The 13,612-nt window shown below is 40.0% G+C and overlaps 1 protein-coding gene across 2 annotated transcripts; it reads right to left on the reverse strand.

The window, feature by feature from the left end:
* Nucleotides 1–8,074: 8,074 nt before the first annotated feature.
* On the reverse strand, nucleotides 8,075–12,722 carry C1H15orf40 (chromosome 1 C15orf40 homolog). 2 transcript variants are annotated; one of them, XM_030189613.1, is made up of 4 exons: nucleotides 12,640–12,722; nucleotides 12,264–12,363; nucleotides 9,755–9,882; nucleotides 8,075–8,496 (listed from the first exon to the last, which is right to left on the reverse strand). In XM_030189613.1, exons 1-4 carry the CDS (start codon nucleotides 12,685–12,687, stop codon nucleotides 8,401–8,403), a joined length of 372 nt encoding a protein of 123 aa, XP_030045473.1. In that variant the 5' UTR covers nucleotides 12,688–12,722; the 3' UTR covers nucleotides 8,075–8,400. The 2 variants fall into 2 exon arrangements, with proteins under 2 accessions (XP_030045473.1, XP_030045472.1); XM_030189612.1 differs by having other exon boundaries at nucleotides 12,240–12,363.
* Between the last annotated feature and the right edge of the window lie 890 nt (nucleotides 12,723–13,612).

A 13,612-nucleotide genomic window follows, 5' to 3' on the forward strand; every position in this document is an offset into this window, starting at 1 on the left:
GCTTGAAGAAGTTGAAAAGACTGCATTATAAAATAATAGCATAACTGAAAATACACACTTGTGTGCACCTTAAGTGCTGGAGACATGCATGTAACTTACAGTATTCTGTAAGTTATCCGTATAACTCTGCACCCCACTCATGTTTCACCTGTATGCTACCTGTAAAATATGCAAGTATTTACAGAACAGTGCTTAGGTGGAATTCTGTTATATATGTGCACATATGCAGGTCTATGCCATAAGAATAGCCATACTGGGTCAGAACAATGGTCCATCTAGCCCAGTATCCTGCTTCCAACAGTGGCCAATCCAGGTCACAAGTACCAGGCAAAAACCCAAATAGTAGTAACATTCCATGTTATCAAGCCCATCTCAATAGCAGACTATGAACTTTTCCTCCAGGAATTTGTCCAAACCTTTTTTAAACTCAGATACGCTAACCCCTGTTACCACATCCTCCATGAGCTCCAGAGCTTAACTATTCATCGAGTGAAAAAATATTTCTTCCTATTATTTCCATTTAACTTCATTGGGTGTTCCCTAGACTTTGTGTGCAAGTCATTATTTTGACAACTTGAACAAAGAACCAGCTCATAATTGTCCACACATACTTTGTAGACTTATCCTGCTAGCGTGCAATAAACTTCAAATATGCATACATTTCACTTAACAGCAGTTTGCGGAGTCCCTCAAGGCTCGCCACTATGACCAACACTTTTTAATACAATGATGATTCCATTGGCTAATACTTTATCCAACCTAGGTTTAAATCCATTTATTTATGCTGATGACGTTACAATCTATATACCTTTCAGACAGGATTTATCTGAAATCACCAATTTAATCAGGATAGGATTGAGTATTATGGACAAATGGGCCAACTCATTTCAACTAAAACTGAACACTGAGAAGACGCACTGCCTCATCTTATCATAAGTACATAAGTACATAAGTAGTGCCATACTGGGAAAGACCAAAGGTCCATCTAGCCCAGCATCCTGTCACCGACAGTGGCCAATCCAGGTCAAGGGCACCTGGCACGCTCCCCAAACGTAAAAACATTCCAGACAAGTTATACCTAAAAATGCGGAATTTTTCCAAGTCCATTTAATAGCGGTCTATGGACTTGTCCTTTAGGAATCTATCTAACCCCTTTTTAAACTCCGTCAAGCTAACCGCCCGTACCACGTTCTCCGGCAACGAATTCCAGAGTCTAATTACACGTTGGGTGAAGAAAAATTTTCTCCGATTCGTTTTAAATTTACCACACTGTAGCTTCAACTCATGCCCTCTAGTCCTAGTATTTTTGGATAGCGTGAACAGTCGCTTCACATCCACCCGATCCATTCCACTCATTATTTTATACACTTCTATCATATCTCCCCTCAGCCGTCTCTTCTCCAAGCTGAAAAGCCCTAGCCTTCTCAGCCTCTCTTCATAGGAAAGTCGTCCCATCCCCACTATCATTTTCGTCGCCCTTCGCTGTACCTTTTCCAATTCTACTATATCTTTTTTGAGATACGGAGACCAGTATTGAACACAATACTCCAGGTGCGGTCGCACCATGGAGCGATACAACGGCATTATAACATCCGCACACCTGGACTCCATACCCTTCCTAATAACACCCAACATTCTATTCGCTTTCCTAGCCGCAGCAGCACACTGAGCAGAAGGTTTCAGCGTATCATCGACGACGACACCCAGATCCCTTTCTTGATCCGTAACTCCTAACGTGGAACCTTGCAAGACGTAGCTATAATTCTCAACATAACAAATTTAAACCTTCAACTTTAAATATCCCCAACTACTCACTACCTATTTTCAGACAGCTTAAAACTACTTGGCATCACAATTGATCGGAACCTGACCATGGAATCCCAAGTAAATTGTACCACAAAGAAAATGTTTTATTCAATGTGGAGACTTAAACGTATAAAACCTTTCTTTCCTCAAGATGTTTTCCGCAACCTGGTACAACCTATGGTATTGAGCCATCTTGATTATTGCAATGGTATTTATATAGGTTGCAAAGAACAACTAATCAAGAAACTTCAGACCGCACAGAATACAGCAGCGAGACTGATCTTTGGCAAGTCAAAATTTGAATCCATCAGGCCCCTTCGAGAAAAACTGCACTGGCTTCCTATCAAGGAACGTATTGCCTTTAAGATCTGCACCTTGATTCATTATGATTATTTACGGTGAAGTTCCTGGATACATGTTAAATTTAATAGATCTACCATCCAGAAATAGTTCCAGTTCTTCTCGATCCTACATTACCCAGATTGTAATGGCCTCAAATACAAATCTACCTACGCGTCCAGTTTCTCCTTCTTGGGAACACAGCTATGGAATGCACTGCCTGAATCCTTAAGATCAACTCAAATCATCTAGACTTCAGGAAATTATTGAAGACCACCCTGTTCAAGAAGGCCTACCTTCCAGAGGTTACTTAGTTTACTTAATATCTGTTACAGCAAATATATGGACCTTAATAATTTTCTTTTATATTTTATTATCTTGTTTTAGACGATATGTTTACAATCACAATTTTTTATGACATTGTTTATAGATATTGTAGCATACCCTTGTTATTGTGTAAGCCACATTGAGCCTGCAACTAGTGGGAAAAATGTGGGGTATAAATGTGTTAAAATAAATAAATAAAAACAGTGCCTCTTAAAGCTGGTTGCTGAGTGACCAAGGTATTTTAGATCTGACAAAAGCTGAATACTGTGTATTTAAATCTCTGGCAGTGGTTCCAAACCTGTCCTAATTGATCCCAGAACTGGCCAGAGAGTGAGGAGGACAAGAGAAGGCTGAACAGGTTTCCCCCTGCTCCTTTGAGCTTCCAGCTTAACTAGAAAGAGATGATGGAATCTAACAACAACAGCTTTCATTTGCAACTAGCTGATACTTTGCATCATTTTACATCCCCTCTCAATTTACTTTAGTTGACTCATCACAGCTGGGAGCCACGCACCAGGGCCTCTGGAACCTTGCAATCATGGGCCCTAAATCTGGCCATTAGACTTTATCACTGCATGATGCCAGCCACTCTCTCCCCATGGCATGTGAATGCTGCCTCCACACTATTGCCATTTCCAACTGACCAGGGAAGGTAACAGGTCTGAGCTGAGAAATGACCCCAGGTCTCACCACATGCCAGTATTCAGCATCATCACTAAGCTAGCCCTTGATCTTGAACCAACCTCATGGCAAACTAATCAGAAAACTGTGTAAGTCTATTCTTAAAGTGGCAGCGCTAGCAAGATTCTTCATAACACAAACTTTGTTTCTTGCATCTATTTTTACTTCTTTGTGTACTATTTCTAGGTTTTGCTTTCTTTTTATTCTTGTAGATTTTAAGTTTTATTTATGATAGCCAAAAGCCTTTTAAAAATTTTCCCCTTAAGGCCACAGTTCAGCTGTTTGTGCTATATATACAAAATCCTAGTGAAATAGAACAAGTAAACAACGTTTTTTACTCTTTTAAAAGTACAAAGACTAGGGCACACTCCATGAAGTTACATGGTAATACTTTCAAAACAAATAGGAGAGCATATTTTTTCACACTCAACAAATAGTTAAGCTCTGGTACTTATTGTCAGAGGATATGGTTAAAGCAGTTAGCAGAACTGGTTTTTAAAAAAGATTTTGACAAGTTCCTATAGAAAGAGTCCATAAACTGTTATTAAGATAGACACAGGAAAAGTGTGTCTATCGCTGGGGTCCACAGCGTGGAATCTTGCTACGTCTTGGGATTCTGCCAGATACTGTGACCTGGACTGGCCACTGTTGGAACAGGATATGAGGCTAGACGGACCTTCATTCTTGAGCCAGGATGGCAATTCTTATGTTCTTAGGTACATGTATAGGCCAGGTTTCCCCATTTTGGAGGCAGTTTTATAACTGGGCACCTGATAGGACCCTGGCCTATAAAGGAATATAGGCACCTAACTTCCTTTATAGAATAAAAGCGTCATGTAGTATCTCAGAAACATATTACAGCAGTATATCTGGCTTTATTGCTGTCATCAGCTTGGAGAAAAGATGGCTGAGGGGAGATATGATAGAGGTCTATAAAGTAATGAGTGGAGTGGAAAGGGTAGACGTGAATCGTTTGTTTACTCTTTCCAAAAATACTAGGACTAGGGTATATGCAATGAAGCTACAAAGTAGTAAATGTGAAATGAATCTGAGAAACCTTTTCTTTACTCTACATGTAATTAAACTTTGGAATTCGTTGCCAGAGAATGTAGTAAAAGCAGTTATCTTAGCGGTGTTTTAAAAAGGTTTGGATGGCTTCCTAAAGGAAAATTCCTTAGAACATTATTAAAATGGACTTGGGGAAAATCCACTGCTTATTTCTAGGATAAGCAGCATAAAATGTATTGTACTTTTTGGGGGATCTTGCCAGGTACTTGTGACCTGGATTGGCCATTGTTGGAAGCAGGTTGCTGGGCTTGACGGACCTTCAGCCTGTCCCAGTATGGCCCCTCCCTCTGCAGCAGAAGTGCTTTTCCTTGCTCTGTGCCACGGCTTGCAAATTAAGGTTCAATGTGCTGGAGCCAGAAGCACTCTTTTAGAAACTCAAAAATGTATGGCCAGAATATAAGTCTTAGTCAAATCACTTTTTTCTATAAGTTCTTTAGGCTTATCACTTACTTAAACACAACTGCCCCCCCCCCCCCCCCCACCATATAAAGGGGTCTGGTCATCCTCTGGGGACTGCCAAAGGCTGAGCATTCAGCCTTCCACAATGGAATATCACTTCTGCTTTAGCCCAAGATGCAGCTTCTATACGTGGAACAAAATGAACTCTAAAAACATCCTTCTCTTTTCCAGCAACTCTAAAAGTATTAACCCTGTGCTTGAAGACTGGCTGCTCTCACCCATATCAGGGATCTACCCGCCTTGTAGTAGAAGCTGCTTTCTTTGCTACCTCTCACTGCAGAAGGAAACATTTAAAGGGAGCTACAAGAAAAAAAAAAAAGTTCCCACCTAATCTTTCCTATCTAAAGGTTGTCAGCCATTGTTCTATGAATTCAATACAGCAGGTTTCCCTCATCTCCATGCATGAGGGGACATCCTGTTATAGTTCCATAGGTACAGCTGCTGTTTGTAACTCCCATGGCTGCTCTGGTCTCTTTCCTGACCAGAGCCCCACCCACTTCTCTTCCCCACAGTCTTGCCACAGAGACCTGGTTTTTCTTCTCCTGGGAAATAAATGTCTTAAATCATGCAGACCTCCTATGAGGAGACCAGGTACTGCTCTCCTTAGATCTGACGCCCCTCCCCCAGCCCCAAGTTTCCATTTTCCCTCTTATAAGGGCTGGGAGTTTTATTTGCCCTTTTTCACCATTATTCTCTTTGCTCCTCTATCAGGTTACCTGGGGTTATGTTCTCTTCCGTACCACATAGCATTAACAGCTAAAATACATGCTTATAATTTAGGCCTGAACACTTACGCCAGCCATACAATGAATGTATTTATTTTTAAATTATATATACCCTGCCTAAAACTGATTACAAAAAACCCCCCCAAAAACATAAACTAATCATTCACAAACAAAATTTTAAATGAAAACCAAGACATAGAAGCGCTTTTGGAAAATTCTGCTGACAAAAAGCATTAAGAGTATTCATCTTAATATTGTAAAGCATAACAACACAACCCCAAAAGGAACCATTCTTAGATAATCTTCTGTCTTAATACACATTTCATTTAAGCATTAAAAATAAAAAAGCCTGCATAAATAGTTTTTAAAAACCTTTCTTAAACTGTTGCAGTGTTGGACAGAAACAAATATATGCTGGGAGCCTAGTCCACAGTGCTAGAAGGCGCAAGTCCATGCATAACGAATTGTATTTGGTGCTGCTACAGCAACCCGCCTCTCATTATCAGATCTGAAGCAACGTGCTAGAGAGCACACTTTTATCACTTGTTCTAAATACCATGGAACCACCTTGTTCGGTGTCTGGAAGATTATTATTATTCATTCCAGTTTTTGTAGTCCGCCTATACAGTTCAAGGACGGATCACAATTAACGAAGAGCTGGACTAGTCAGTCCAGGAATTACAGGAGAAAGAGCACAAATGACAAGATTTAACTTTAGTCTTCGTATGGATGTTAGGTCATCAGATAGACCTTACAGAATAAGGTGGTTTTTTAAGCTTTCTGGAATGAAGGTACTATGTACACGATCTCAAATGTTCAGGGAGTTGGTGCCACAGATTGGCTAGCTGATATGGAATGGATAGATTGAGATGTTGAGTTGACTTTAGGTTCTTATACACTGGAAATCTGAGATGAAATAGGCTGCGAACGTTGTGCTTAGAAGAAGAGTTACATAGCAAAGATACAAAATTTAGCATGTGCTCAGGAACTTCCCCATTAAGAATTTTAAAGGTGGTGATTCCCAGTTTAAACTGTATTCTCTAATTGATAAGAGCCAAAACTTTATATTCAATATGGTACATCACAGGCACCCAATGGAGCTGCTTTAACAACGGAGTAACATGTTCAAGTTTTCCTTTTCCCAAAATCAATTAAGCTGCAGAGCTGTGAAGTGAAGCTTTACATCGAGTCTTAGCTACACCCAAGTATAAAGCATAGTGTGTGTGCACATAAGTGCTGAAAATACAGAGCTTACAGTTTTCTACAATTATGTAACATAGGCATATTTTCAAAGCACTTAGCCTTCCAAAGTTCCAGGTGTACACCTACCTGTAAAATACATGCAAATTTACAGAATTGCACGTATACAGGTATATGCCAAAATTCTGCCTATGTGCACATGTCTGTCATTATTCTAATGCACATACTGCAGCAGGACATGTTTATCCACTCCTACCCTAGCTGAGATATTTAACCATTTCTCTGACCTAATTTGCAACTTTCTTTAAATTAGTCACCTTGTTTTCTAACTCCTCTTACCTATCTATATGTTAATCATCTCTCTGACCTCATGTGCAACTTTCTTTAAATTAGTCGCCTTACTCTCTTACCTATCTATATGTTCCATCTTTGCTTGTACCCTTTACTGTCAAATGTTCCATTACATATTGTGTTGACATTGTAAGTAGTATACTATGCCATACTTTGTATTGTTATTTGAATATTTTTACTGCTGTAATTGCCTATTGCTCATATTTGATTTATTCTTACTGTACACCACCTTGAGTGAATTCCTTCAAAACGGCAGTAAATAAATCCTAATAAATAAATGATAAGAACATAATATAAGAAAAGCCATACTGGGTCAGACAAATGGTCCATCTAGCCCAGTATCCTGCTTCCAACAGTGGCCAAGCCAGGTCACAAGTACCTGGCAGAAACCCAGATAGTAGCAACATTCCATGCTACCAATCCCAGGGCAAGCAGTGGTTTTGCATGAGGTTTTGGGGAAAGTTAACATAACAGCATTCTGACTTATTTTTCTAACTCAAGGAACAGCTATAATAGAAAAGTTTCAAAAACTGTATCCTCAGAAATGAACCAACACATTCAAAAGAAGAAAGGGGAACTTCAAGTCAATTTCAAAATATGCACTCTGGTACATAAAATAATCCACGATGATGCCCCGATTTACATGTTAGACCTTATTGACCTACCACCCAGGAATGCTAAAAGATCAGCACGTACTTTCCTAAATCTTCACTTCTCCAGCTGTAAAGGTCTAAAATATAGATTAATACATGCATCCAGCTTTTCATATTTGAGTTCGCAAATGTGGAATGCTTTACCACTTGACCTGAAAATAATTCACAACGTAATTAACTTTCGTAAGGCACTAAAGACTCATCTCTTTAACATAACATACCATACCATAAGGACTCATAATTGGAACCATAATTCACCATCATTTACTTAACAATCGATTTTCTCCCTATATCGTATTGTTCAACTTTATTATGCAATCCATGTACAAATTATGATACCAATTATATGTTTTAGATTGTAAGCTCTTTGAGCAGGGACTGTCTTTCTTCTATGTTTGTACAGCGCTGCGTATGCCTTGTAGCGCTATAGAAATGCTAAATAGTAGTAGTAGTAGTAGTTTTCCCCTTTTCCACCTGTTTATATCATCATCCATTTTATATATATATTACTAATTGTATTTGTACTCTGAAATGACATAAGTCATGATGGAAAATTGTAAGCCACATTGAGCCTGCAAATAGGTGTGAAAATGTGGGATACAAATGAAATAAATAAATAAATACATTTACTTCATAGTTTCTTAAGGTGGTTTTTAGTATTGCTACTTTAAACAGCTTCTGCCATTGGTCAGTCCTGTTCTTTGAATACGCCAGCTAGTAATTCTTTCCAAACAGTAATTTTCCATGAAGTATTTTAGGTACTTTTATCCATGTTCTCTCTTTATTGGGCATCACTTGGCAGCAGCTTCTTTTTTCAGCTTTTCTAGCACAGCTTCTGGAGTACTTGAGACAAGAAGTTTCACTACTTTATCACGTGATTTACCACCCTATTAAAAACACAAACAAACACACGCACATTTAGCTGCTCCATTATATTTATTTCAAACATTCTTACTAAATATATTTTGTGGACCAGGAAGAAAGTAACTTGTGGAGCATGCCAGACCCAGAATTAAATTTACCTGCAAGATCTCATGTACTTGATTGCTAAAAATGACTAGACAGGTCTCTCACCAAATACAAAACTGTGGCTTACTTGCGAGCTAAAGTAACAAGGTGTAAACATGTTAACTTCTTGATCCAAACTGCACCTTCAGCTTTATTTCACTACCTTACTTAACACCCTCACGCATACCAAACTAAGGGGCCCTTTTACTAAGGCGCGTAGGCGCATACAACACACGTCAAATTGGAACTATAGCCCGGCTACTGCGTGCCCTGGGAAGTAATTCCATTTCTGACGTGCGTCCAAAATGCGCGGTAGTGGCGCTTACTCTGTGGTAATCCTCAGTGTACGCGGGCTGACGATTACCACACGGTTAACACGTGAGACCTTACCGGTAAGTCAATGGGTGGCGGTAAGGTCTCGTGCTGAAAATGGATGCACACCGGTTTTAATTTTGCTACACGTTCATTTTCCATAACAACAAAAAAAAGGCCTTTTTTGCAGGTGCGCTGAAAAAAAAATCGACCTGTGCGCGTCCAAAACGCGCGCCTACACCAGCACAGGCCATTTTCAGCATGCCTTAGTAAAAGTGCCTCTAGGGGTTAGAGTTACCAATATGCATTATTAGTAATTAGGTCCCATTGCATAAAATAGGCCCTGCAGTAAAATAATGTGCACTAATGTGCCTTGACGTTTTGGGGGATAGAATCTTACAACTAAGTAGTGTGGGGTTTTTTTTTTTACAGCACTAAATATACTGCAAATAGACTGAACAGCCTGTCTGCAAGAAGCAAAGCAAGACCTATCTAAACAGCAGGGATAGTTGGATTAAAAAGGAAATCAGGCTACTGAATTTTTGCTATGGATTTGGTTTAAAAAGTCAAACAAAATGTTTCTAATCTGGTTGTGAAACAAACATATAAAAGTTATTTTCCTGTTCCCCCCTCCAAAAAAAAAAACCCCCCACTAGAATTAGTACTCCAAGAATCAATTTATGCAGCTAATCTATTTGCATCAGACTGAACTGTTTCAATAAAAGCACATATCTACAACAGAAATACAATAATACAAATACACAAAAAAAACACAAAATTGAAAATGAACACAATAACAAATATTAATATAACTTGGAGAAATACCTTATCTAAAACAATTTCACTCTTCTTTAATTCTAGAACCTTAGAAAGATAACGGCATAACTCTGCATTGGCTTCTCCATCTGAAGGAGGTGCAGCAATCGCCACACCTACAGCCTCTGCCGTCACATCTGAAAATAAATCAGTTTGCTTATTATTAAATCATTAACTGTCAATGTACAGCCAAGACAGTCAGTATTTTTTTTAAATGCCGCCCACTGCAGCTCAATTAAATCCAGTACTATCTAGATATTTCCAAGGCAATATGTAAGGATATTCATCAGCCTTACCTATGTAATGCTAACGATAAGGGAAATATCCATATAACTGTCATAGTTATCCGGACATTTTCCTTTAAACAATCAACCCATAAACAGTGGGCATTCGTCTTTCTAGTACGATGAAACCCAGTCTGTTTACTTAGTTGTGGATTAAGCCAATGTGAAGATGTATTAATCCACTTCTAGCAATTTGCAAGATTAATGACATCTCCATAAATATACTTATTCAAGTGAACTGAATGTTGTATGTGATATAGAATAATTGTGAAGCTTCTGATACCAGTGTACTTGTTAGGTACTTTTTGCAGTGCAGAACTATCACACAAAGTTTAAAAAAAAAAGCCCTGCAGGAGTTTGGCATTGCACAGTACTGTTTTTCAAGTAGCAGAAAAAAAAAAACCCTCAATCTTATTCAGCTTAGTAAAATTGCTTGAAAAATTTCAGATGATAAATTGTGGACTGTGTATGGACTTTTAAGGGACTGATGACTGAAAGAGCTTGCCTAATGTAAACACCATTATTCAATTTACTACTTTTGCTTATTGCCTTTTTCTTTTATTATATTCAGTTAAACTACTAATAATAATAATTGCATTCAAAATAATATGGAGTTATGCCATTTGCTCTAGAGGATACAGGGTGTTTGCTGATAGGTATTGTGCACACTGCTGTGCAGAACACCCAAGTTTGAGTCTTGCATTCAGCTTCTACTCTGTGAAGTGGTATTCACAGCACAGAGCCCCAGCCATTACTCAACAGTGATGCTTACTGACTAAAGACCAACTCAGGGCCGCCGAGGGGGAGGGGGGAAGGAGGGCCCGGCGCTGGAGTCTCTCGCCCTCTCCTGCTCCCAGGCCGCTGGCGCTGCAGTCCCATCTCCACCTGCCTACTCTCAGCTCCTTTCCGTCTGACCCCCTGCATTTAATCTCTTAAGCAGCAGCGCCTTCTCTGCAAAAGCAGCAGATCGCCTCAGGCGGGCCTTCCCTCACTGTGTCCCGCCCTTTTTAAAAAAAAATGTAAATGAAGGTGGTCGAATGGCAGGCAGAAGGGAGCAGAGGGTAGGTGGGTGGAGACTGGGAACTGCGGCACCGGCAGCCTGGAGGCAGGAGAGGGGAGGAGGCGATCCTTAGGGGGGTGAGGGGCGATCCTTGGGGGAGCACAGCCTTGCTCCAGGCCCGGTTCAGTCTCTCGGCGGCCCTGGACCAACTGAAATGACCTGGCCAGGTGCATGGTTATAAAATAAGGGTAAAGGCCAGGAAAATGCTGTTATGGCTGGTACAGAGGACAACTGTAATTTGAGCTAGAAAACTTGAAGGGAACAAGAGAAAACTGCTGGACTCTGTTGGTAGGGTGCTTGATTCCTCTCTCTATTTCTTCAGATAAGTCTCTCTCTCCCACACCTTCATACATCTTCGCCACATAACCCTATTACTTCAACTCTGTACTTCTACCCTTATCCTACTCTGTATTGCTCACTAGAAGCTGTAGTCCCATCCCCGGAGACTTATCAGCCTCATTGGGATTACTTCTCTCTATATGCTGCTATATATTCGTCCCAGAGTTGTATTCTCTTTTCCAGAACCTTATCAGCTTCCTTGCACCTACTGTTACTCTATTTTCCACTCTGTATATATTCCCGGAGTTGGTACTCTCCTCTCCGGAACCTGTAAGCCACATTGTGCCTACTGCTATGCGGGAAAATGTGGGATACAAATGTAATAAATAAATAAAGAAAATACTTCTTTGAAAGTAATGATACATTTTAAGAAAGAAGTTTCTCTGTTCTTTTTTCCTCTCCCAAAAGATTACAAGACTTTATTACTGCTAGAGAGAATGTGAGGGATACCCCTGAAATGGTAACTTCCAGTTAAATGTACTGTCTAGGCTGTATGCTCCGAAATTCCTTCTGGTCAATGTGATTTACTATATAATGTTTATTTCTGATATGTATTTAGATACGTGGATTTATTTCCTGTTCTTGGACCCACCTATTGTGGACAAATTATTTTAAATTTTTCTTTCTTATTATTAGATTTACTGTATTATATAGAATATTGTGAATTTCTAAAGCATTTTGATGTAATATCATCTTTATGTGATTATATTAAAATTAATAAAAGATTTAAAAAAATAAGTTTCTCTGTTCGTAAGCAAGCCCACCTTTTGATTTAAATATATTTACGATGTTCACAAACGTCATACCACACCTGTAATAGCATTCAACTTGGAACCTGGTTTAGCATGAATAGCTATAGTGACACAACCATTTTTATCAATTCCAACAGGACCAGAAGCAGGAGGTTTTACTACTTTCTTGCTCTGCTGTTTCCCCTAAAAAGGAAAATAAAGAGTAAGCACTACTTTACTAAGGAAATCACTATTTGTTAATTCAATAAGAGATACCAAGTCACGCCCATTAGGCGTGTGACAACACACAATTGGACTGCTCTCACCGACCAGCAACTTTCTTCACACGCATTCAAAAACCAAACCGCACCCCCTCCCCCACAGTCCTGCTATCTCTTCGGCTCTCCCGGTCCAGCAGCATGTTTTCCCCCTCTCCGCGATCCACCACCTGTCTCTCAAGTTCAAACTCCCCCATCCTACCTTCGAGCTCATGCTTGACGTCCCTCGCCACAAACCCCGCAGCAGCATTCCTTTTCCGGCGCCCCGCCCCCTCTGACGCAACTCTTCTTCCTCGGTCCCGTTGTCAGAGGGGGCGGGACAATGGAGAAAGAAAGAAAGTACAGCAAGGAGGTTTAATGACAGGAGACACGAGCCTGGGCTGAAATCAGTGGGCGGAGCTTGACGCCATATTAGTTAAACCAAAACAAAAAGCAAACTTGTGAGTTTATATTGCTTTATTAAACCTCCTAGGTTTTGCGTTCGTTCTGTTAGGAGGACCCCTCCTAACAGAACGAACGCAAAACCTAGGAGGTAAGGTGGGGAATGTTATATTCAAAATGAGTTTGACATTGCTCCAGAACAATTAAATTTTGATCCCCCTGAAATTACCCAATTGCTGTATGAGCGCTAAGAGGTGCAATATCCTTAAGGATGTCCTTAAAACAAACCAACCAATAACCCAACAACTGCGTATCTTGTCTATTCTATTATCTCCCAACTGTATGCCATGCAGATCAGTTCAAAGATCAGTCTCTGAGATGGATGTAGGGGAGGCCACTTTTCTTTCCTGTTTTTACTTCCCTCCCCTACATCCATCTCAGAGACTGATCTTTGAACTGTCTTACATTTACTTTCAACTTCTCTATCCACTCATAGTTCACCCTGCCATCTCAATCTCCCAGTTTTTTTTTTTCTTTTACTGCATTATATCACCAGCTTTTTATTCCCCCCACTGCAGCCCTCCCACTTCCCCAGTCTCATTAATTTCCCACTCTCTTCTCATACACTATAGAGCATTTTCCATTCTCTTCCCCATCTCCTCCCTACAGAGTAGTATCGCACCTCCTCTTGCCCACCCCTGCTCCAGGTCCCCCATCTCCAATCCATTGATGTAGCCCCCCTCCATGTCTAGCAGCATATCACCATTGTTGTTTCTAGCCATCATGCCTGTCTC

Source organism: Microcaecilia unicolor, chromosome 1, assembly GCF_901765095.1.
Source record: "Microcaecilia unicolor chromosome 1, aMicUni1.1, whole genome shotgun sequence".
Taxonomy (NCBI): domain Eukaryota; kingdom Metazoa; phylum Chordata; class Amphibia; order Gymnophiona; family Siphonopidae; genus Microcaecilia; species Microcaecilia unicolor.